We start from the raw sequence: 26600 nt of genomic DNA, 5'->3' as shown, positions 1-26600 counted from the left end.
TATAAATTTCCAGCAATTTAATTAAATTTATCAGAATATATACATAAAGATTTCACGTAGAACATTAGTGTTGGCTAATTCGAAATTGTACGCGTCATATTCGATAGAACCAAAAATTCTCATTAAGCAAAAAAGGGAATTAAAATGAGTGCAATAAAATAAAGCTATTGTTTTTAAACTAAAAATGGCAGCAATAATTTATATTTAATATAAAATAATTTTAACAAATTATAAGTAATAAATAAACATTAATAAATTTTAAAAATGAAGCAAAAATAATTATTTTGGAAATAAGAATATATAATTAGGTAATTTTAACAAGCAAACACCATATAACATGCTGGCATCAACAACTGAAATTTCAAATGATAAAGTACAGTTTTATTTAAATTATTAAAAGATTTTTATAAAAATGATTCTTATTATTTTATTGATTAAATGTATTGTAGAGTCCCAGAATAAATTATTGTTTTTGAAAATTATGCATTTATATTCAAAGAAAACGCAAGATATAAATGTGATTAAATAATTAAAACAATTCAATTCACAAATAATAGCAATTTTGAATATTTTTTTGTTTTGACTAAAGATTCATAAAAACAAAAATCTTGAATTATATACAATATTCTAACATTATTTTAAATAGAAAATTCAAGAATCTAAAAAAAGACAGTTCGATTTTTAAAAATATCGAATAAAAACATTCGAATTAGCCAAGTTCCACTGTTTTACTGTGCCACTTATTTATAAACAATTTCATGAAACATAATGATAATATATACATAATACATTAAAATAAAACATCAGTGTTACTTTTTAAAGTCTGAACTGTCTTCTTAAATGTTTAATTAATAGTTATCTTTAAAAAAATTCATATCAACAGTTTAATATAATAATATTTAGTTACAAATTAAATTATTGAATTATTATAGTTAATCATATTTCCAGAAATGAAAATGAATAATAATATATTTTATTCCTTTTCTTATTATGAACTTAGATTTTTGTATGGAAGTCACAGAAAATGAACAAGAATATTTTAAAATATGTATTTTAAGAAATCATTGATTTGTCCAACTGTTCTCTTGCTGTTATGAACTTCTCAATAGAATAATCAATAAATAACTCCTTTTTAAATGATAATATGGTATATGATGCTGTCAAAAATTAAGATTGAATTTTTAATGGAAACTAACACGAACTACTGAACTGATTCAATAATACAAGATGTTCACTACAGTCTTTGTATTCCACATTTATTTGAAAATTGCGACAATTGTTAGCACAAATTTGGTGTTAGGGTATAGTAAAACGGCCATGCGCTACATGGTGACATAATTACCACGCCATCTGGTGGCAAACAACGGAGTTCCTATCTCAGAAACTGTACAAGATATGGGAAAAATAGTTATTTTTCAGATTGTGGAAAGTTTTTGATTTAGAAAGAAAAGAACCTCAGAATATAGTAATGCTTAGAACAAAACGTGCATTTGTTTGGTCGTGATTTTTCTACCCTGTTGCGTAACAACTCCTTTTAGGTGGAAAAAGGATAATTTTTCGAACAATAAAAGTCAACCCAATGGCGTAGTTGCTAGCGCCAGCAGAAAATAAAATTATCCGCTGACAACCAATTATTGCTTTCTATTTCTGACATTTTTCTGATCTATTTACACGTTTTGCTCGTATAATTATTGTGATCACAGTGACTTTTCGTAATGCATAGACGACGTTCTACAATTTTGTAACTGCCTCCCCCCCACACACATCTTTCGAGATAGAATATTAATTCCATGTTTGCCTATAACAATCTCACCGTGTAGCATGCGATTATTTTACTATATTTAACCACCAAATTTATGGCAATAGTTATCGCCGTTCTCAAGTTATTATGATGTAGGAGGACTTTAATGGATACCTTGTATAATATGCATTAAAATTATATTCTTAATCCTTGTTGCATGAATGTAATAAACTGTTGCCAGGAGAGGATAATTTTTTTTGTAGAGAGTGAAAAGTTTATTCGTCCGTTATGAAAGTTTTATTTATATTTAATTTTTAACTGTCGTTGCCGCATCTCTGAAGTTCTCAAAGCGCAAGTAAATGCACAGTGGTACCTTGAAATTGAATGCAATAAACTGATAGAGGGACGTTTAGTGAATACAAGGTGCTTCAAAACTTCAATGTGTTGGGAGAGGTAGAAAACACAATGACAAGACAAAATAGCATACAAATGCAGAGTCAGAAACGCTACACTGATGGGCTAGAAGGTGTTGATTGGATTGAATGCTGATCAATTGCGGTTCTGACATTAAATGGAATCCGTGCAACAGTTTTAAAATATAGTGCCGAAGGACATACCTTTTAGCAAGACTATTCTCTGTTGCTGTAAATGTTGGCAACTGTGCTGTTATGAAGCTAGAAAAATTGGGAATGGTCAGAATTTTGAATATTTTAGAGTCTGGGCATGAACATGTATTGTTTAAATTAAAGGGCCAAGTAAGTTAATGTTTCATCTACCAATATTTCATAATTCTTGCATCTTTTTTTGCACGTTTCGACTCCTCACGATCATTTTTCAAGCAAATATTCCTACGTATTTCAGTCCTGTCTACCACTCCTAACTGTTTTTGTGTGCTGAACTTTTTATCACTTTGTATAAGAATTATGTCACAAAACCGATGCTCTTAAACCTGATTATTTTAACGGGTTATTTTATCAGTCAATTTTCATGAGAACATTATGAACATTTTAAGTTGGTTAACATCAAGTATAGGCTAACAAAATTTAGAATAATTCTGTTTAAATGCTTCTGCTATTTCGCCAGAATCTTCAAATTAAATAAGAGCTCTTCAGTTGTTGAAGTGTAAAGAACTTTGACATTCTGATCAATCAAATTGCTCCTAAACCAAATTTAATTATTAAGCTGAAATGTCCGAGCTCGATATAGTAAATATTGGATCACTTGAAAAATGTCATTGAGATGCCATTCAAGTAAAATAATTCATTTAATCCAGTAAAAATATATTCATGTGAGTATGCTTGATTGATAGAAATTCGAATGAAAGCTAAAGCATACTTCTTGATCATTTGCGTAGGATAAGCAGCTGAAGGTCATTCATATGTGTATTTATATAAGAAAAGCATATGTACAGACATGATTAACTAAGTTTGCATTGAACGTTGCTCTGTAAAGAGTACTTTTTTAGCCTTAAGCAAATAAAAATTTAACCCGTTTGCATCACATACGAATTACGTTACAAGTATTACCATTTGAATATTTGTGTTTCTCTTGACCATAGATTTACTTCGAAGTCTTACCCCCGGGGGGCACCTCGAATTGAGGATGAGATGCTTCCGGCATGGTGGTTGGATCTCGCCACCCTGGAGGGTACACTAATAAGTGGGGGATCTGACTCCTCCCATCGATGACGGGACGTACTTCCTTCGGGAAGGGTTGTACCGTGGCCGGTGACGGCCCTTAGGACTCAACCACAGTTCCCGCCAATGTTGCTGTTGCGGCGGTCCGGTCATTTAGTTTTTATGGTTTAAATCCGTGTGCCTTCGTGGCGGGTCGGAGAGTTAGATGGCTGACTTATTTCGAAGTTTTGTGTCACGATTAGACAAGAGATATTCGAGTGATTGAGGAAATAAGGTCCGTTGACAGTTTATGCCACAACTGCAGTATAATCTCAAAAATGTGCATGCTGACTGGTTAGTTCGAGTCATTTTTGAAACAGGACATCATTGTTAGGGAAGACGTCAATGCGAATGTTCACAGTACGCTGCGATGGTCTTCAAGAAAAGCAGTAATTTAGATGCATTTCCAAAGTTACCCCAGCTTAAAAACTTGTTACAAGCCTTGGCATAAAAATATACACTCATCTCCTTCACTCTGAATCTCTTACTTTGTTTAGTAGAGTGAAATTACTGTATAACAAGCTGTAATGCAGGCACCATCGAAATGTTTTGAAATTACAAAATATGATGGCACATTTTGACAGATATCACGTAAGCAGATGGATATTTAAATATTGTCCTTAGTAAGTATTTTGATTAACAATGAAGTATTTTGCCCCATACCATTTTGTACCCATCTGATTGACCAATGAATTTTACTTTCGTAGAATTCGTAATAATGCAATCCTAAGTCTTGAAATTCTCTGTATTTCTTGCATACTTATGAAATTTTTTACAGCAACAAGAAATTACTGTGAAACTGGAATATTCCGCTGTTGATGATAAGTGGTCATTGTTGGGAACGTGTTATTCGGCAGCCACTAATAAATGGCAATCGACATTTGTCGATTATTTCGCGTATGGATGCAAATGGGTTAAATCGATCTATATCTCAGAGGCATGATGATTGTAATAATATCTCAAATGATGATAAATATAGCTTAAAACTTATTAACTTAGATAAATTAAGTTAGAGAGTTTGAATAATCCAGGAGAAAGCATAAGTGACCAGAAAAAGTTTCTGGGAAAAGTCACCTTTTTAATATAAGAAAGGTTGTAGGAATGTCCATATTCATGATACAAGAGTACTTTCTCCTTCTGGTTAGAGCAATATCAACTGGAATTGTTGGTCTCGGCAAAGTATGTTCTGCTGAATATTACAAAGGAGGCCAACCCCTCCGTTTCTCATGGCACTTTTTAGAAGACATGAACTCCAAGCTCTTTTCACAACTGATTCAACGCATTATGGTGGTCAGCTGACAGATTGTGGACCACCCAAATGCCTGAATACACTGTTCTGACCCTTCTTCAAGATATTTCTGACTACTTCTAGGTGATCCTGGATGTAGGAGACGTCCGGATGCATGGAAAGAATGTGGACAAAACATTTTTCTGCTCTTTCGTAGTCCTGCCTTTCGAAAAAAACTACACACAAGTTGTGATGAGCCTTCTGATTGCCAGTATCCAGCTGCAAAACTTTCCTGTAGCACTGAGAAAAAAAGAGTCATTGTAGCTAAAGTAATATTCATATTAATGGAAAATATAAGCATAATATCTATCTCTTTTATAGGAAAAAATCTGGGATTTGTAAATAATTTGATAAAAATCAATATAATTTGATATTGCTTCCTCAAGTTGAATAGCAATCAAACCGGATTTCTTTATGTTGAATCTAAAATATAAAAGGTGTATAATTTAGAATTTTTACCACCAGATGATTTTACAGTTGTTAAAATTGTACCGGCTTAATACAAAAACAATTTCAATTTTCACAAACAAATGGTTTAGCCATCTTTTTGAATTGTTTCTGACAGATATAAGATTTGTTTAATTTGTTGTTAGTTATCAGATATTTCAATCTTACTTTTGATCAAAATTGTGCAATTTTTTTAAAAAACACTTTCATATGGTATTGATTTCAGCATGAAATAGAAAAATTCTCGCGTCTTTTTTATTTCATAAAGTGAAGAAATCTGATAGTTGCAAAGAGGAATACAGAGTTTATTGCATTTGAAATTAATATAAATCGATAATCAAAACTGTTTACTAAATTTCTTTCTATTTATTTTTTACTGAAAGTTAACAATGTTTCAGTGAGATAAAGCAATTTGATGATGATTAAGTGATTGCCAATACAGATTGTCTCTTTTCATTAGGAAATCAAAAATAACCTTGAAGTTCCTTTTCGAACCACAGTTAGAAATTTAAAAAAAAGCTGGTATTTTTAGAAAAATCGCGATGTTTAACTTTAATTGTGATTTAAATTGTGAAGATTAATAATGAATTCTAGTTTTAACCCAGGGGTGATGGGAAAAAGAAACGTTTCTATTTCTATCTTTTATGAACAAAAATTCATTTTCATTTCTTTGTGAATTATTAATTATTAAAGGTAATGCGGACTGCTCAATTACTTTGAATATTTCGAATAAAAAATAGTTTGGAATCTATTAAGTTGTACCATAGAAAAAGATAACAATAGCCTGAACTTGGTATTTAAAAAAATCTAACCGACTTCGATGACTAACTGTTCGTTAAACCATAAAAATTAGTTTAATTTGTTCACCTAATCAACTTTGATTAACTACATTTTATCTAAAAGAAAGAAGGTTTTGTATTAAATTATACTTAACATTAAACAAAGAACATTTTGATTAGTTAAATATATTTACGTAGTGAAATCATTTTGTGAATGAAATTATATTGTTCTATATTATATAATTCTCTAGTTCTCGAATTAATTATTATTCTGTTAAAATTCAGTTTGGAGATATCTCCAGAAACGATAGAACGATGGCTTGGTCAGACGATAATTTTTAATATATTTAAAGTTCAAGATCTTTCATATGAAGTAAAAGTGTTTGAAATTGGTACAGTAATTCTGACTTGAAGATTCGTGTTCTTAGAGAATTTATTGCCAAAGTTTGTTATTGTTAATCTTCTCTGAAAACTGGGGGATAGTGGAGAACGGGTGATTATTCAAGGAATGTCTAAGATCACGACCTTTCATATGAAATGCAAATTTGCAAAATCAATCCAATGGCTGGAAATGGAGAACTAGTTTTTGAAATTTCTATGTTTAATAATTTCAAGTACATAGATGGTGTGAGAAACAATTGTAGAGTAACGAAACGTTTTTCATTATTTTTCGTATTAAAATATCGCTGAAGAATGCAGTTTTCAATCAAAAATTTTTCTCTCTTTAAATTCGATAAAATAATATTGTTATAATTAAAATCAAATAAGTAAATATAAGATTTTTTACTAATATCATCCTTAATTTATTGATACTATCTTAACTAGATGAAGAGTCATGGTGGTGTCATGACAGAATCTTAGATTTAGGACTTGTGAACGTCAAATACCCATTTAATGTAGTTTAAAATGTTTATAAAGAAGCTATCAGTTCACATATTTGTCTGTAAATCACAAGCTCTATTTCAAGAGTCCTCGTGTAAATTATATACTGGGTATGAATCAAAATTAAGTTAAATTAACTTTTATAATATATATCATCATGCATAAAATAACTGAATAATATTTTATTTCTCTATTTTTGAATTAATTTAAATCACAAATAAAATTTGTCTCACAAAATAATTATTTACTCTCTTATACTTAACAAAGAGCTCAAGAAAAGAACCTCTTAATGGATCTGGAATGTAAATTTGTTTAAGATTGATCGATCTTTAATGGCGTCGGAAAATTTTCTTGATGAAAGGCAATCTACTTAAAAAGAGTAAGTTGCTATTTAACTTCGAGGATATCTAGATTTCTTCTAGAATGGACGATTTTTTTCTAGAATAATGAGAATATTTTAGTTGATGTTATCTTTCACATTTGAGAGTTTTGTGCGTCGTTTCAGAATTGCTTCTTTTAAATAACCAAATGTATGCCTTTAAGAATATTTCAGGAAATCGCTATCATCACTTTCGCTTCGATGAAGACTTAGATTACTATAGAATGCGATTTTAAATCTAGGCTATCACGATGAAATCGTAAAGTGTTTAATCTCTTATGAAATCTTTTAAATGCAAAATATTGACTTTTCTTCATTTTTTTTTCCACTCGTCGAATTGAACGAATGAATCCATAATGTTTGCACTGCATTTTTAAAAATCTTCTATAACATAATATCTTAATATATAAATGAGATATAATATTACAGATTTTTCTTTTATTTTTTAAGTAGCATTTTGAAGAGAAACAGGAGATAGGAAATAACTTGAAATCATATACTTTTAGAACTATACATAAAATACTACAGGAAAAGTTCGTTCGCCTCATCGCTTCAAATTTTATTATGAACACGTTTTTATTAACTCGCTCTCTGCTCTGTCTATGTGGTCGATGGAATTTTTGAAATGGTTTTTAAACTTCCCAATGAGTTAAACTAAACATTTCAAAGCTGGATCACAACGCAATATTAACTGCCTTTTCTGTTTGTCTCTTACTCTGTTCGGAATAAATTTTGCAATAGATTGAAAACTTTAACTGCCGACAGATGGCGCCCTGCCAAATCGTTAGCTCACCGGGAAATTAGTTTAAAATCGATCCCAAAATTTCACACACACAAGACTAAAAAGCAAAAAATAATTTTTTAAATTACAGAAAAATTGATATTCAATGCTTTTAAAATAGACTAAAAAGTATAAAATAGCTTAACCTTGCCGTATGCAGATTTATAATTTCACACAGATTATCCTAAAAGTTCGTGATGGTGAATTTTTAGAATTCATGTATTCATTAAATTATTTCATTATTTATTGTGGTTTTAAATCCCACTTTTTATGTTCCGGCTTATCTAGGAAAATCCATGAGTCTAGAATTAATTACTAAAGAAGTTACACTATCATGAAATTAAAATAATTAGTTTTTTAATTATTAGTTTCAATTTCTTAACATTTTTCTCTAATTAAAAATAATTTAATTCAAAATCTATGAATTACTATTTTATTTTTAGTAATGTTTATATTTTTTATGAAAGTAATATAATTGTTTTTTCACAACACTCAACCGCTTACATCTGCTAATGTGAAATATTTTAGATAGAAAATTGTTTTCTTTGGTTATTAACTTCTGTGGGACTTTCACATTCGTTTTTATTTAGTAAAATATATCTTTTTTTTAAAACTTGCAATGTATAATGAACTGATGCCATTAAATTCATATTTTTCTGTCTTATCAAAGAGTAAAAGTGAATTTTAAATAAATATATTTTATATAAATATTTTAACAGCCCAGAAATCTGAAACCAATTTCCATGAAAACTTCTCGCCAAAAATGTCTAGTTTTATATACAAGACAGATTTATAAAACGCTATCTATCAATAATTTTTATAAAAAATATTGTGCGAAATTTGTGCTTGAGAAATTTCGTACTTAAATGCATCATTTGAGACACAAAGACATTCATAAAATCGAATATTCATAAAACAAAAGTTTGGTCTAAATTGCATAAATCGATCTAGGTTTTGGCGCTGTATGGTCGAAATAATTTATCTTCACATTATATAGGGAGAGCATTTCGAATAAATAACCATAAATATGCCCATGCTCCTTATGGTACAAAAAGAGCAAAGTTAGTAATTTTCATTTTTAACCCTTTCTAAGGGCGTAGGAAGTATGCTTCCCACCAAATTTATCAATCTTTCGATGAAATTATGTAGGTTGGCATAATTCTGAGAAATTTTTTTTAGAAAGACAGAAACTTAGATTCTTCATTTCTTTATCTCACACAAAATGATGTGTCTTGATTTGTTACTTCATTATCAATTAACCAAATTTATCTAATAAGCTAAATGAATCCCTTTTCTTATTCTAATTCCAAGCCAAAAAATATTTTAACATTATATGACTAGAAAAAAATGACCCTTTAAAGGGTTAAAGTAAAATTTCTTTTTAAACAAAGGTAATTGACATTTTCAGTACAATTAAAATCCTTTCAAATATATCAATTACTTTGAAATAATTCGGGATATTTTCCCTCAGGATAATTATATACCTCTTAGATTTTTCTCACGATTAATTTTAACTGTCCTTGATTGTATTTTGTCCTCTAAAGGCTGTTTAACAAAAATAAGCAACTCCCAGATGATTTTATTACTGTCTGGTAAGAGAGTTACTATTTCTTTTTTCTTAACCCTTTAAAGGGTCATTTTTTTCTAGTCTATTATGTTAAAATATTTTTAGGCTAGAAATTAGAATAAGAAAAGGGATTCATTTAGCTTATTAGATAAATTTAATTTGATTAATTAATAATTAATTAAGAAATCAAGACACATCATTTTGTGTAAGATAAAGAACTGAAGCATCTAAGTTTGTCTTTCTAAAAAAATTTGTCAGAACTTATGCCAACCTACATAATTTTATACAAAGATTGATAAATTTGGTGGGAAGCATACTTCCCACAGCCCTAGAAAGGGTTAAACAATGCATTTGATAAAGGGCTTCTGACATTAACACAACATTTAAAGTTTATCCAGAAACTGAAACCCGGCCCTCTGGCATCTTAACATTGATCATTAATGACAGTAATGTTATAAACTAAGCGGCAGGTTTTAGTGATTAACTATTAGCAGAGTATATTCCGCCATATCACCATCATGCTGATCGATATTATGAACTGTAGAATATTCATTATTAACTTCAGTTGCGATTGATTAATATTTACCTCGTATCCTAATGATTATTTTTAAATAGGTAACACAGATGTAAATAATTTTTACATCACGCAGAAGCACTTTATTATGTGGACATACACCTGAGTAAGATATTTGCCATATCTCTTTTCTATAAAAAATCCCTCAGTGGTGGACGGATGGCTCCTACCTCAAGTACAATATTAAAGATTTATCCAGAAATTGAAATCAGACCCTCTGACAAGGTAATTTTGTTAATTAACCATCATTACAAATCGGGCGGCAATTTTCACTGATTATCTTTTTAGCACACTATATTGTATCATGTTGTTCGATATTGTAACATTCCCCGTTTCTCAGTACTGATATACTAAGATATTAAGACATTTACAGTCAGCTGTGTCGTCGCTGTTACTTACTAAACTCCTCGAGATAGCCAGATGGTGGATCTTTTCACCTGAGTGGTCTCGCATATGTTCATTAGTGACTACAGGGCAAGACCACATATGGGAATTCCTCGTCCAAGAGATATTGAGAGTACCTTCAAAGAGAAAGGGGTGTCCAAACATCTGGATGCTAAATATTTCTCATTGTGAAAGAACTATGATAATTCCGTGTTCCAGAATAGTTCAGTTATGAAAGGTGCATCACACAAAGGACCTTCCCACGACCGACTGGTGCCGCTGAGAGAGAGCATACTACTGAACCCCGATTGTCCGAAAGAGAGCTCAAATGACCAATGTAAATTAAGAGGCGAAGATTGTCGCCGAAATAACGTGCGGAGATTTTTTTAGGAGAGGAGAAGAAACGAATTGCAGGTAGACTGTTGGACTACTCCCACGAGTTCGGTGTCCGAGAACAACTGAGTTTCAAGATAAACCTTCGACTTCGACTGTTGGGTCTCCTACTACAGGTGTAAACAACTATTTATTTAACCAAGATTAGAACAAGTTGTTCTTTTGTATATATAGGGCTGTAAAATAGTCTGGAAATTCTGCTTCGTTATTTCATCAGTCTAGATCAAGAAATTACAATATTCTGAATACCATACAATATCTTGAAGATGGTTTCAAAATCCTCACTCGTTATTTTGATATAGTAATTTTTAGATACCAATCACGCTGTTACTTTGTAATTTTTTTAAAAAAATATTTTATCTTAAAGAATACAGATAAATCTGTTTTAAATTGCATTATCTTATAATTGTAAATGATCTGTACAGAACATTTCATATATTTTTAATACTTGTATCCTTATATTCTAATTACAATGCATCATTCTATTTTTTAGACCAAATTCTTAAAATGAATGTTGATAATTTGCAGTGGATGTCGAATTCGTTGATGAAGGAAATAAATTGATATTTGTGTTTAATAATTCAATTGATAATTTTATTTAATAATTGACCGAAGAAAAAAAAAAGAGATAAAAATGAGAAATATGTACCTCTTCTGCTACGTCTAGGTTCCGTAAGTAATTAACATTGACGTCAGCCAATAAGAGAAGACCATTTATGTGTCCTGGGTAATGCTGGAAGAAATACGAAATTATAGAAGTTAATTATCCAAAATGATGCTTGTGTTAGAAACATACTTCAGCGAATGTACTGAAATATTTCTGTTTATATCCTTCTTATTTTGATATGTCTCTAACCAATCCATATGAGAGACTTCAATAAAGAATTATAATCTTTCTTTTGTCATATACGAAGTTCACAAAGGGAAAGTAAATGAAATCATCATAAAAAATTCGAATTGCAAATTTTTACGAATTTCCTTATTTAAGAATTCATTGAAACAGAAAATTACAATTTTGAAATTATCTGCCAGACCTTCTGTTTGTAAACACGATAAGTCAAAAATGCTTTGAACTAGACGAGTGAAATTTGGTATATGGTCTCTACTCTAAATATGTAGATTTCTAGAAAACTTTGTACGGAATCTATTCAAAGATAGTCTCTGTCCAGGTGTCCAAATATAAGTTAGCACCATAACTACAAAATAAACTAAATGGGTAAAATTTGGCTCCAAGATTTAACGTTAAAGTGTAGACTTTTTATCAAAATCGAAACCAAGTTCGTGAAGGAGTTGACCGTCTGTCTGTACTTTTACAAGCATACAGAAGAGTGAATTAAATATATGAAATTTGGCATGTGTTTTAGTGATTACAGTTATAGTTCTATGTTAAAGTGGAGAGACAAAAAGACGTCCAAAATACAGATTCGGTTTTCTGGCTCTTGTATATTAACAGCATCTTTGTGATTAATCGCCAGAAAAAAGATCGCAACTAATAAGCTCTTCTCTGTTACGTTCTCAGTTAGATATTTCTGAAACTAATTTTTTTTTTAAAAATTGAAAACAAATTTAATTGTTTTCTTTTGCAAATTTAATTGTTTTTCCTCATATTTCGTGATTTTCTAATGCATAGATTTTTTTTGCATCCTGTCTATGATATGTAGTTTAATTAATTCATTTTGTATTACGGACATAGGAATGAAACGATAGCAGATTTAGAAACAGCTAATCTTTTATGCTTGAGGCAGTTATAGTAACTGAGATGTTGTTTTTGTTACTTATGATTGTAAGCTTAAACATTTCGTAATCACGAAAAAATATAATCTCATAAGGTTTATGATAGTAATACCTCAATATAGTTCAAAAATTTCATAAGTTTCAGTATAGTTTTACAACACGTGATCTAATTAAATAATATTTTTATCTCGCTGTGCTAGTGTTGATAGTTTGATTTTTATTGGCTTTCAAATTTTTGTTTCTACGAATCTTATTTTTATTTTAGGGGAATTCATCTTAATCAACAATGTAAGACGTAATAAAAATGAATTAATACAAACAATATCATCATAATTAAAATTTAAGACAAACGAATCAATGATAAACGAAAAAATGTCCACTGTCTGTTTTTATCTATAATAAATCACCTCAATGATAAGATTTTACATCGTGCAGTTACGCTGCTTATATATTATACTGCCGCTGCTTCTTAAATTAGAATGCTGCAATCATGAAATTTTCATAGAACTTGTTTCATTCCAATTATTCGATATGTTTAAAGAGAAAATCATCACAAAAATGTTTTAATTTTATTAATGATTATTTTAAAGTAATTTTCCTTTATTTATTGTAAGATAATTCATCTTTTTACATTAATAAAATTTTAAAATGAATTAAATCTTATAAATTTGCTGTGAATGAAAGATGAGTGTTGAATGTTATTGAATTCAAAACATTATGTAAGTGAATTGTGAACATTTGCACATCCTACATTTAAATTTCGCTTTGAAACATCCTAATTAGAATTATTATGGTGCAAAAAATAAGTGAACGGGATGTTGTGATAGATGATGGTATTTACTAACAAAAGAATAAGAAAAACCGTAGATGCACCATTAGATCCTTTTCACTTCTTCATCACCGCAGTGGCATCTGTGGTGAAAGCTTATAAGCCAGTTAACAGTTACGCTACCCGAGCAACTGCTTTTGTATCATGGTCATGTTACTGGACTGCGAGCCACAAGGTCCCAGGTTCTATCGTCGCTCATAACATCCGTCACATTGGTGACCTCGGACGATGAACCTTCAACCTTTATACAGCTGTTGTGGCGCCATCTACCCACAGCAACCCAAAGTCGTCAGATTCACTTGACGCAGCAACCCAAAGTCGTTAGACTTACTTGACGCAGCACATCAACAACCATTCACCCACACACGCTCTCCATAACGCTTGGCGCTACTCAAATGGGTACAGGCGCAATAGAATCAACAGCTAATACATCTCCACTTAACAGCCATATCGTTCGTCTCACCGCCGACTCACTGGAGTGAGAGTCTGTGGTGAAAGCTTATAAGCCAGTTAACAGCTACGCTACCCGAGAAATTGCTTTTGTATCATGGTCATGTTACTGGACTGCGAACCATAAGGTCCCAGTGTCTATCCTCGCGCATCTCAATTCGCCACACATCTATTTTACGACGAAAGCATACATGTACTATAATAATAAATGGTACAGCAATGGTAGCAGCTGCGTTGGAAAATAACCGAAACATTGTGCTTCAATACGCAATAAAAATGTTTATTTCCAATAATTTTTCCCTTTTTACTTTCTGGTATACGTAGTATAGAGAAAGTATAGCAATCGTCAAAAAGCTAGAACTCGAGATTTTGATGAATCTTTACGCTTCAGACCACTCTGAGCTCGAAACACAGATTTTTAGAAAATGTCTGTGACAAAAATAACTAAAAACCGGTCAGATCTAGACGGTTGAAATTTGGTATTCGGTCTTTAAACCATATTTGGAGATTTCTATCAAATTTTGTGTGAACTCAATTCAGAGGTAGTCTGTCTGTCCGTCCGGCTGTTCCAATATAAGTTAACGTGATAACTAAAAAACGAAGAGAGCTAGATAGATGAGATTCGGCACACAGATTTATCATCTATAGAGTTATCACCTGTCAAATTTTAAGCCAAAACTCAACAACGGGGTGACTGTCTATCAATCTGTATTTTCAGAAACATGCAAATGAGATAATTCACAAACTCAAAGACTTAAATATATCAAATTAGGTATGGGCCTTTGTGACTACAAGTGCAGTTTTATATCATATCTTTATTTCCCTCCCATCTAGAACGCAAATTCGATTTTTGAATACTGTTAACCATATGTCTGAAATTCATCTAAAAAAATTCGCCAAAGATCACAAGATATATTCAGTCAAAATGCTGAATACATGCTAAAAGTAAATATTTCGTAAGTATTGTGCGTCAATGTGTTGAAAGGGGTTCTCTGTCATGACAAATTTAATAGAAAGTATGCAAGACAGTTTTGAGGAAACTACTCCCATTGGTTTTTTTTATTGCTCAAAGTAACTTAGTTTCTTGATACCTCTCTTAAATATAACTGTGTAACGCAGCTCAAAATTTTATCTAACAGCACTGACAAAGGGGGGGGGGCACGAGGTAGAAAATTCAGTTCGAGATGTGATTTAGTATAATGGTAGTATACATTTAAAATGTTCATTTACGAAAATATTAAAGTGCAATGGCCAGTCGATTTCGAGAAAATGGCTCTCAAACTTTCTGCATAGCTTATATGTTGATAATGTGTCGCCGTTGCCGAGGCGCGAATAGTACAGTGGTTAAGGCATTCGGGAGACCCAGGTTCGATCCTTGGCTACCATTTTCTTCTTTCTTTTTATTTTTTTCTAATTTATCTGAAATTAATTTAACAATTTACAAGCAGTTTTAATTAATATGTCTTTTCCTTTTTTATTCAAAAATAAATATCTGTGCTCCTAATTCTTGGATTAAAATTTAATTTTTAGAAGAAAAATAACTACAAATATGGATGCATTTTTTTTAAATATTCAAAATTAGTTAAATTAAATTATTTTAAAGATGGTTTCAATTTATATGATACTAATTTCATATAGAAAAATAAATGTCTTTTCACTTAATATCTGAATTATATTTAAAAAAAATTAAGATATGAATGTGTTTTTCTTTTAAAAAATTATTTAAATAAAATTACAGACAGTTTTAATTAATACGTAACTCTTTCATCAATCAAAAACGAATGTTTTAAAAATAAATATCCCTCAAAAATAAATATTCATTCATTTAATAATTGAATTATAACTTTATTTTTAAATAAAAAAATCATATTACATAATTATATATATAACTTAAATGATGATAAATGTTAATTAAATTACTGAAATCATAAAAATATTTCCTTAATTTTTTATTACATACAAGAAACAGAATGGTAATTATCGTAAAAACATTTCATAGAAGTTAGATATATTTTGACATCTTGCAAAATTCATAATTAATGAATATCCACAAGAGAAAACCTTACAATAATCGATAAAAAATACAAATTTCATTTACCTTCAAAAAATATTTGTTTTTCTTCAGAAAATCTGGCAGCGCACCAAGCATATCGTATGTTACTAAAAATTTTGAAGCCTCTGCCTATGCATGTGTAATTTAACACCTGCTTTCTAATTTTTCTTTTCTATTATTGACATTTTGAATTCTTACCGGAATCATTATTTTAAATTTCAGCTGCTTTCCTTAATTCCAGATAAAAATACAGCTTTGTTGAATTATAATAAATAATTTATCTTTATTAAGATCCATAAATTTAAAACTTTTAATGATTTTAAGATAAAATAGTTATTTTGAAATAATTTTATAATTAAAATTAGATTTATAATTATTTTAATATTTGAAAATTAAATCATAGTTAAAATTCAAGAACAATATACATGAACATAATTTTTTTCTTTTAAAAAATAAGTTATAACTTACGTATTAAGTGAAAATACATATATTTTTTCCATATAAAGATTAGTATCATATTAATTGAAACCATCTTTAAAATAATTTAATTTAAGTAATTTTGAATATTTGTAAATATCTTTCTTCTAAAAATTAAATTTTAATCCAAGAATTAAAAGCATAAATATTTATTTTTGCATAAAATTTAAAAAAAATTTAATTAAAGCTGTTTGTAAATTTTTAAATTAATTTCAGATATATTAGAAAAAAAATGGTAGCCCACGTTCGAACCCGGGTCTCTTGAATGCTATGCCAATGCCTTAACCACTACACTATTTGCGCCTCAGCAACGGCGATGCATTATTAGTATATAAGCTATATAGAAAGTTTGAAGGCCATTTTCTCGAAATTCACAGGCCGTTGCGTTTTAATTTTTTCGTGAGTGAACATTTTAAATGTACGCTACCATTATACTAAATCTCACTCCGAAATGAATGTTCAGCTTTGTGTGTCCCCCCCCTCCCTTGTGAATATTTATAAATACAACATTCAGTTGCATTACTAGATGGTTTGCGCAATTACATCTGCAATATACTTCCAGGTCGTCATATGAATTGGTTGTTTCGCGGAATACACAATTATTCATAAATGAGAATGAAAACAAGGAGAATAAGCTGTACCTGAAGCAGCTGCTCTAAGAAATCGATGGCTTCGGCTCCTCGCAGCTGCTCCGAAAGCAGCAGCGCTAGGTTGAATAAGGCTTCCCTCGACAGCGAATTCTTCTGTAAACAACAAAAGAAAAAAAGTTGGGATCGTTACTTCCAAACGAGAGATTAAAAATGTTGGCGCGTCTAAAATAATTTAGAATTAATTTCGGCTAACTTTCTTACGTGCACTTCGTTTTTATTCGCTAAATGTTTAGATTAAATTAAAGCGTAATTATTTTTGTTTGATTTACATTATTTAATATTCGGAACGGTGGAATTTTGTAATTTTAACTTACTTTTTAGCGCCCAAGGATACTGAAATTTTTCCATGTTGTTAACAATTTAAAAATTAATTAAATTCGAAAATAATTCAATAGATTAATATTTTCAGAAATTAATTGAAAATCAATTATATTTCTATTCCACACGAAATTCACCTCCTGATTAAAGTATTTGTAAAAATTGTTTACAAGACCCCATAGTATTTTAAATATAAATTAGGAAGCATATATTAAGAATTGCAAAATAGAAAATAACACAAGGAAAGGAAATTTTTAAACATACTAATTTATTATTTGCTTAATACTAAATCGAAGAGAATATTCTAATTTTATAAAAAAAATAGCGAAGATATGCGAAAAAAGCGATATCCGAAATATGAAGTAACATATAAAAGAGAAGACAAACGTTAAACTAGGAAGAACATATAAGTTTGTCGTTGTATTTCTTTTTTGCTCACATAAACAGAGATTCCAAAAATTTAAACATAGGGTAAAACTCTATCACCCCTGTCAGCTCTAAAACATACACCATCCGTGAGTTTTTGACATTCTAAATTTACTGCATCTATAAGTAGATAAAAAAAAGCTCAGCTTCACATTTTGTTAAAAGCATATTTTCAGATGCCACGACGAAATATAAATAGCTACAAATCTCATGCGACAAAAAAGCAGAAATATCACAACGACTTCGCGTCTTATTGATCACGCTTTTATATACAATTCCTTTTCATAAGTAACTTAAATTGATCAGATCGTCTGTTTGGTTTTTAAAACATCGTAAGTCCAAATTATGAAAATGAGATTTACATGGAATCTAATAATAATGATAGTAATAAAAATACTTCTGAAAAATACTATTTAAAAATCCTCGTAAATCAGTTCTCCAAATTAGTACTCTTAGTGTATTTGCTAAAAATATTAATTAGTACTTCTGGAGGATATTTTAATTTAAACATTAGAAACATCTGAAAAATTCCGATTTTTCGATTTGCATGGTTTTAACCCAAATTGACGATTATGATTTTTTTATATAATAAAATAAAAAATGGGAAATGGGAACTAATTGAGGGATTAGATTAAATTGCCATAGAATTGAAAAGAAGTAAGACAGTTATCTTAAGAAAATGCCTTCAAATCTTACCATGAGAGCTTTTCTAAACCACTTCTCAGCACTTTGGAAATTTCTGTTTTCTACGGCAACTAAGCCTAGATTTATGTACACTCGCTCTGTCTCTTTGCCTTTATCAACAATCCGCTCCAATCTGAAACAAAACACGAGAAAAATTTAATTAATTTTCTGTATTCTGTTCTCTTTCTTTTATCATACTTTTATATCCTTTCTTTCACCGGCAAGCATATAAAGTTATTTCTTCCCTTTTTAAAAAGATTAATAATCGGCTTACGAGAATATTGCCATAGAAATTTCGAATGAGTTTCCGTAAATTTTAGTATGAAAAATTTTATAGCCTGGTATGCTATCTATAGATGGCGCTGTATGTCGTGGTTGATAAAAAACAGAGGAAATGGTCTTACTAAGTTTTTCGCATACTCTTTAATAAATATATTAGTACATTATTAACTGCGTTGGTGAAAAATAGTTACCGACGAACCTATTTAAGTGAGATTTTTGATTCATTAATCGCTGGAATGCAGTTAACATTTAAGTACCAGAAAACAAAGTATATTTTAGATGCCTTTTTTCTAAGCGATTGACATATAATTATAATTGTAGTCACAAAATTTTTTTCGGGCGATGGACATAAAATAAAAATTGCTATCACAAAATCACATAACAAATTTTATATATTTAAAGCATTGAGTTACAGAGTTATTGCATTTATATGGCCGTGAAAGTACATACTGACAGGCTGTCAATGTTTGAAAAATTTGATACATATTTATACTTTAGATATTAAATAATCAAATTTTATTCGTTTTGTAGTTATGGAATTAACCTGTATTCAAACAGTCAGACGGAAAGACTTCCTCTGAATGGATTTCAATCAGAATACTCAATGTGATGTAGATACCATGCACCAGATTTCGGTCGTTCACTAGAAAGCGATCTTGAGTTATCGTTATAGTTGAAAGTAAATTTTTAAAAATTACATAAAGATAATTTTTACGGCTTGTAGATATAACAAGCTTCAGACATTTTTATATTATGAATTTTCGAACTATAAGTTTGAATCTAATTTAAATTTTTGTGTATATACATTGAAATATACAAATGTTATGTATACCCCATGCATTAAAATTTGTAAAGAGGTGAGTAAAATCGAGAATTATAACAAGAACAATGGTCAATCATAAATTAATTAATTCATTAAATTTAAGTAAAGAAATGAAATTTTAAATTAGATCGGTTACAAACTTATACTGAAGAATTATTAGCAGAATGTTACTATTTTCATTTGCCGGTTATAAGTTTCTACTGATCGATTATTAGTAGAATTTTATCCATTTCACTTGCCGGTTACAATCTAACTTGTGTATATACAACTAATTCCATTTTCCGGTTATAAGTTTCTGCTGATCAATTATTAGTAGAATTTTATCCATTTCACTTGCCGGTTACAATCTAACTTGTGTATATACAACTAATTCCATTTTCCGGTTATAAGTTTCTGCTGATCAATTATTAGTAGAATTTTATCCATTTCACTTGCCGGTTACAATCTAACTTGTGTATATACAACTAATTCCATTTTCCGGTTACAAGTTTCTGCTGATCAATTATTAGTAGAATTTTATCCATTTCACTTGCCGGTTACAATCTAACTTGTGTATATACAACTAATTCCATTTTCCGGTTATAAGTTTCTGCTGATCAATTATTAGTAGAATTTTATCCATTTCACTTGCCGGTTACAATCTAACTTGTGTATATACAACTAATTCCATTTTCCGGTTATAAGTTTCTGCTGATCAATTATTAGTAGAATTTTATCCATTTCACTTGCCGGTTACAATCTAACTTGTGTATATACAACTAATTCCATTTTCCGGTTATAAGTTTCTGCTGATCAATTATTAGTAGAATTTTATCCATTTCACTTGCCGGTTACAATCTAACTTGTGTATATACAACTAATTCCATTTGCCAGTTATAAGTTTCTACTGATCAATTATTAGTAGAATTTTATTCATTAAAGTTTAAAGTTTTATCGACAATTAAGTGATAATCTAAATGTTTAACTTTTTTCTACGAATATGCAATATTAATTTATCAATTTTTTTTGTTATTTCAGAAGAATTAGCAGACGTTAGAAATAAATTACTTCATCTGACTTTCTTACCTGAGCCTTGCTAGATGTTTGTGGTCCGGTGCTCCTGAATCCTGCATTAATATTGCTGATAGTTCCAAAGATTTCTGCAATATTAAGAGAAGGCACCATTACTTATAGGAATGATGTGACTATCCGTTATCAATCATCCAGTTCAACTAATTGCTAATTGATGGTTACATGGTATTTAAAAGCTTCTTAAATTATTGAGCTTGCCTTAAGTCACTTAACAGCGTAATTTTTGGTACGGGAAATTTTCGAACACACCAGGTCGCTAGAGGTGGGGAAGTGGTTTGGCGTCTCCAAAACACTGCCCAACCAGAAAAGTTTATCTGTAAAGATGCTGACTGGTTGTCGACAAAATCAATCCTGTCGATACTGTGCAAATCGACAGGATTGATGTTGTCGACGCAGTGATGTCAGGGTGTTCCATTGTACATTCCGCTTAATGACAGGATTTTAGGTCATTATCATTTAAAGTTCAATTCTATACTGTGATTCGTTAGAATTTTACAGAGCGAGCGACTTTTTCATGCATGAATGCATTTTGCTTTTACTTGTCACTTAGAAAGTATGCAAAATTTTGCAGGCTTTTTAGTGACATCCTAGCCTGTTCGGAAATCTAGTTAGATCAACAATCTTGTGTTGGTTCGTTGCCATTCAAATCCGAAACGCTAAAGGTTCAATTACAGTATTTCTATTTCCTTTTCCGTTGTCCGATAATTTTTAACAAAGAAATTTATGGAACATTTTGAAAACTAAGAAAAATGAGGAAGTGACCTAACATGATTTATTCGTCAGGTCTTTTAAAATCGTAATAAATTTTAAATAAGAAGTAACCTTAAATAAATGTGAATTGCTTACTTCATGATCAGGCTCGATGTCGAGGGCCTTATTGAACTGTTCCAGAGCTTCCTTGTTCCGCCCTTGGTCCATAAGTACTATTCCCAACTGTAATTAGACGAAATGATTGAGTAAATATGATGTTTCCTAAAAGAGTAAATATACGCAATAGTAATCAAATGCTGATTACAACCATAGGGGTGAAAAGATTGCACGAAAAGGTTCAGATGCTGTTATTTATAAATGTTCAGATGCTTTATTAATACATTGATAGCCATAGAATTGTATATGTTTGTTGAAAAATGGATATTGTTTTCAGGCTTATTCTGTGAAACTATTAAAACATAACCAATATTTTGTTGTCTTTTTTTAAACCAAGTTGAATGATGTTAAATGTTTTTGGTGTGCAATTATCAGTGCCCGACACGGTGGTAATGAAACTATCCCGACTATAAATGGAACTATATTACGTTTCTTTTAAATAATATTCTCAAGCCAAATCGCAGCAATATGTAAAAGGATCATGTCGGTCACTTTATATAATGAAGCATACAGAGTATGTGACCGACAGCACTGAACGATAACTTAAAAACAGTTACTTTGCTAGTCGCCTATGACCCCCATGAATCTACTTAAATAACTATATGTCGGCCACCTGTGATTCCCATGACGATCACATGCTAATTTCAAACAAAAAAATTAATGAAATTAACTTGTAGTATCAATCTAAATCACCAGGGAATTCATTTGTAGCGTCTATTTAATATAAATTTTTAAAAAGGTTTATCTATAGGATTAATTTAAAACAAGCTATTAAAAGCTTGACTTACAGAGCTAATATAAAATTTAATGAAAAATATATAAAGCAGCGAAGAAAGCAGTTCAGAAAGTAATTTCATTAATAAATAAATTCAATAATAAATTCGAATGCAAAGTCATGTAAATTAAATGAAAGCATAAAAATAATATATTGAGAAAATATTGCAAATAATATATTGAAATTTCGTTGAATCCTATGCTGCAAGACTTTAGACAATTCCAACTTTTCCTATTTGATAATCCAGCTCTGTTTAGTATTTCAGGTGTTCTTTATGTCCAGTTACAGAATAAATAGTAACAGGCTATAACAGGCTATTTCGACCCACCACTTAAGAATACAGATTTATCTGATTGACCGGATCTTCACGGCAGCAACACTGACGGAACCTAAGAATGAGTCCTAAGGGCCATCACCGGCTACAGTATAACCCTTCCAGTGGAAAGCACGTCCCATCATCGGTAGCAGGTAACCGATCTCCTCCATTTCTGTACCCACCCACGTGTGGAAATCCAACCATCATACCGGAAGCTTCTCATCCTCAAATTTAAGGGGCACTCCGGTGAGATAGAAAAAAATAGCAACCTTAAACTTTAAACCGACTACTCCGACCCGCCCGAAGGCACACGGATGTATTTGATTGGCCGGATCGCCACGACAGCAACACTGGTGGGAACTAAGATTGAGTTCTAAGGGCTGTCACCGGCCACGGTGCAATCCTTCCCTAGGGAAGTCCATCCCGTCATCGATGGGAGGAATCGACCTCCGTCTTTTTCTATACTCACCAGGGTGGTTCTATATCTTTTTCTATACTCACCAGGGTGGCGAGAACCAATAACCATACCGGAAGCTTCTCATCCTCAATTACAAGGTACCCCCCCCCCCGATGAGATTGTATAAATAGTAATACATGCAGGCAATACTCCGATCTAGCCAAAGGCCACGTGGGAAATTTAATGGGGCAGCAACTCCACCTAGCACGAAAGGACAAACGACACTTGATGATACTGGACACTTTCAAACAACAAAGGGCCCTCTAGAGAGAACGCATATTGGTGCAGAAAAAATATACATTTTACATTACATATTGAAATGTGAAACATTATAAAGGAATAAATAGTAAATGTTTCAAACAGGTTGTTTCACCATGAGATCATGCACATTCTGGGATCAGGAAATTTGATTAAATCGTTTTAAAGTTGTGCAATCGATGCACTCACTGCATCCCGCTTACAGCAAACCATCCCTTTTTCCAGTGGTTTACTTTGTAAATGGCCCCTTGTTTAGCTAAAAAACGTCGTCGCGTTTTAAATATTTGAAGCAATCAAATCAAGAGAAAGGTCGGCAGAACTCACGTTAAAATGCAGGTCAGGATTCCTCTGGTCGTACTCCAGCGCCCGGTAATACATCGTCTCCGCTTCTTTGGACCTGCAGATGAAACGAATGAATAAATCAGCAGCTTATTGATTGCAGAAAGAAAATAATTCTTCGCTCGGTGCGATACAAATATGGAAACAGATGGGGAAGGATCGTCAGGCCTGCTTTTTTTTAGCCATCCGTATCGATTTTTGCCGCTCCGAAAGATCCCCGGAACATTTATTTTGGAATTTTCTCCGGAAACCTGTATCGTCTGATATTTGGAATCAGATTCTTCTCTACTTCTGATTATGAGCGGGGACTCTTATGTTTTTACCATTCGTGTGAAATTAACTAAGGGTAATTTATTTGGACAAATTTGCAAAAAAGGATTAAGAAACTTTTATGCTTTCTCACTTTTTGGTTCTAAAAATTTTACTTGTTAGAATTGCTATTTACAGGATTTTTTTTCCTTCCAGACTGATGATAAAGTCTGAATGAAATTTAAAGTAGTCCCACCTTTGTAAATATATGCAATGCAATGAAATCTGTAAGAAGGGTAAGAAAGATTCATATCATTTAGTATTTTTTTTTCTTTGTTCGTCTTAAAATTCTGTAAGAAGGATAAGAAAGATGCATATAGTTTAGTATTTTTTTTTTCTTTGTTCGTCTTAAAATTCTGTAAGAAGGACCAGAATGAATGATGTAGTTTAATATTTTTTGTTCTTTGTTCGTCTTAAAATTCTGTAAGAAGAATCGGAAAGATTTATGTAATTTAGCATTTTTTTTTCTTTGTTCGTCTTAAAATTCTGTAAGAAGGATCAGAATGAATGATATAGTTTAATATTTTTTTTCTTTGTTCGTCTTAAAATTCTGTAAGAAGGATCAGAATGAATCGTATAGTTTAATTTTTTTTCTTTGTTTGTCTTAAAATTCTGTAAGAAGGATCAGAATGAATGATGTAGTTTAATATTTTTTTTTCTTTGTTTGTCTTAAAATTCTGTAAGAAGGATCGGAAAGATTTATGTAATTTAGTATTTTTTTTTTCTTTGTTCGTCTTAAAATTCTGTAAGAAGGATCAGAATGAATGATATAGTTTAATATTTTTTTTCTTTGTTCGTCTTAAAATTCTGTAAGAAGGATCAGAATGAATGATATAGTTTAATTTTTTTTTCTTTGTTCGTCTTAAAATTCTGTAAGAAGGATCAGAATGAATGATGTAGTTTAATATTTTTTTTGTTCTTTGTTCGTCTTAAAATTCTGTAAGAAGAATCGGAAAGATTTATCTAATTTAATATTTTTTTTTCGTTGTTCGTCTTAAAATTCCGTAAGAAGGATCAGAAAGATTTATATAGTTTAGTGATTTTTTCTTTGTTCATCCTAACGTTTAGCACTGTATATGATATCCATAACGATCGCAAAGAAATTAAAATAATAGATTTTATTTATAGGTATTTGTGAAAAAGAGATAATCTGTGTAAAGAAAGGGTAATAAAGAAAGACTTATCTTGCCTTTTTTTATCTTTAGTAATTTTATTTTAAGAGCTTTTTGTTGTCTATAATCTCCACAAATTTGGGTGAAATTAAAAAAAAAAATAACAAAAAACTATGCAATTATGCAATTATTGAACGGATCCGTGAAAAGCGATCGAATGATCGAAATACCTTGCTCGTTTTTCTTTAGAAATTTTATTCTTAAAAATTTATCTGAATATAATGGTCGCAATATTCGCGTAAACTTTAAGATTGTTGTAATTTAGTTATAAAAACACTTTACAAAAAAAAAGAAAAAAGAAAAGAATAAAAGCATTCGGAAAATTTTAACGAGTCTTCTTTTATTCTTTTAGAAATTTCTTTTTTCAGAAATTTGTACTACACTAGCCGTTCATGTGTTTGGTAGAAATTTAAAACAGTTCTAGCATTATAATTGTAGATGGTAGAAAATATACAAAAAAAAAAAAAAAAAAAGAATTAGAAAACCTGATGTATAGAAATTCTATTTTCCGAAATTTGAAATTAACAGGTTGTCCGTATATTTGATTTAAAATATAAAGAAATTTTAAGAGTGAAAGTATGGTACGAATATGCAAAAAAGAATTTATTAGCTTTCTATATCTTGTTTCTTTTAATTTTGGAAACATTATTTATAGATATATAGGGTGTTCATTAATTACTGTCGGGGTTTCCGTACCTCATAATTTTCGAATAAAAAATATTACGCAAAAACCGATTACGTATTCGTAAGTTACAACTCAAAGAATTTTATTAAGGGTATTAAAGTGTAAAGCTTGCACAATTTGCACTTTGTAGGCATTCAGCTGAAGGCGATTATGTATTCGTAAATTCGCTGAACAAATTTTGACTCGAATTGAGGATGATGAAAATTACCTTCGGAAATGGTTCTTCAGTGACGTATCCTCTTTTCATGTGTCAGAAAAAGTGGATAAACATAACTGTAGAATGGGGCTCGGAGAACCCGCACGATTATCAAAAGTCAAAATTTGTTCAGCGAATTTACTAATACATAATCGCCTTCGACTGAATGCGTACAAAGTGCAAATTGTGCAAGCTTTACACTTTAATACCCTTAATAAAATTCTTTGAGTTGTAATTTACGAATACGTAATCGGTTTTTGCGTAATATTTTTTATTCGAAAGTTATGAGGTACGGAAACCCCGACAATAATTAATGAACACCCTATATATATGATGCCTATATTATTAGAGAGAAATTTAAAACACGAGGTTCATCCAGAAAGTAAAGTTCTCGCTTCTTTTCTCGTAAAAAGAAGCATAACATAATTTCTTCCAAAGGTTTAATGCAAGCAAATATAACAATATTTTAGCTACTTATCAACATAATAACCACCAGAAATATGACTCTTGTCACAATGGGATAAGTTTTTGTAATCCT

At 30.7% G+C, this 26600-nt stretch overlaps 1 protein-coding gene across 1 annotated transcript in view; it reads right to left on the bottom strand.

The window, feature by feature from the left end:
* Positions 1-3422: 3422 nt before the first annotated feature.
* LOC129976583 (protein O-mannosyl-transferase Tmtc3-like) overlaps positions 3423-26600 on the bottom strand; it is a 274929-nt gene continuing 251751 nt past the window's right edge. The window contains exons 16-22 of the mRNA XM_056090223.1: positions 23686-23758; positions 21535-21621; positions 20683-20756; positions 18525-18645; positions 17076-17177; positions 11541-11624; positions 3423-4945 (exon numbers count right to left, since the gene is read on the bottom strand). Of these exons, the coding sequence (XP_055946198.1) occupies positions 4709-4945; positions 11541-11624; positions 17076-17177; positions 18525-18645; positions 20683-20756; positions 21535-21621; positions 23686-23758 (778 nt within the window). The 3' untranslated portion in view covers positions 3423-4708. The remainder of the gene's footprint in view (positions 4946-11540; positions 11625-17075; positions 17178-18524; positions 18646-20682; positions 20757-21534; positions 21622-23685; positions 23759-26600) is intronic.

Source organism: Argiope bruennichi, chromosome 7 (genome assembly GCF_947563725.1).
Source record: "Argiope bruennichi chromosome 7, qqArgBrue1.1, whole genome shotgun sequence".
NCBI classification, from domain to species: Eukaryota; Metazoa; Arthropoda; class Arachnida; order Araneae; family Araneidae; genus Argiope; species Argiope bruennichi.
The sequence above is the reverse complement of the archived record's forward strand: the minus strand, read 5'-3'. Positions and strand labels throughout refer to the sequence as shown.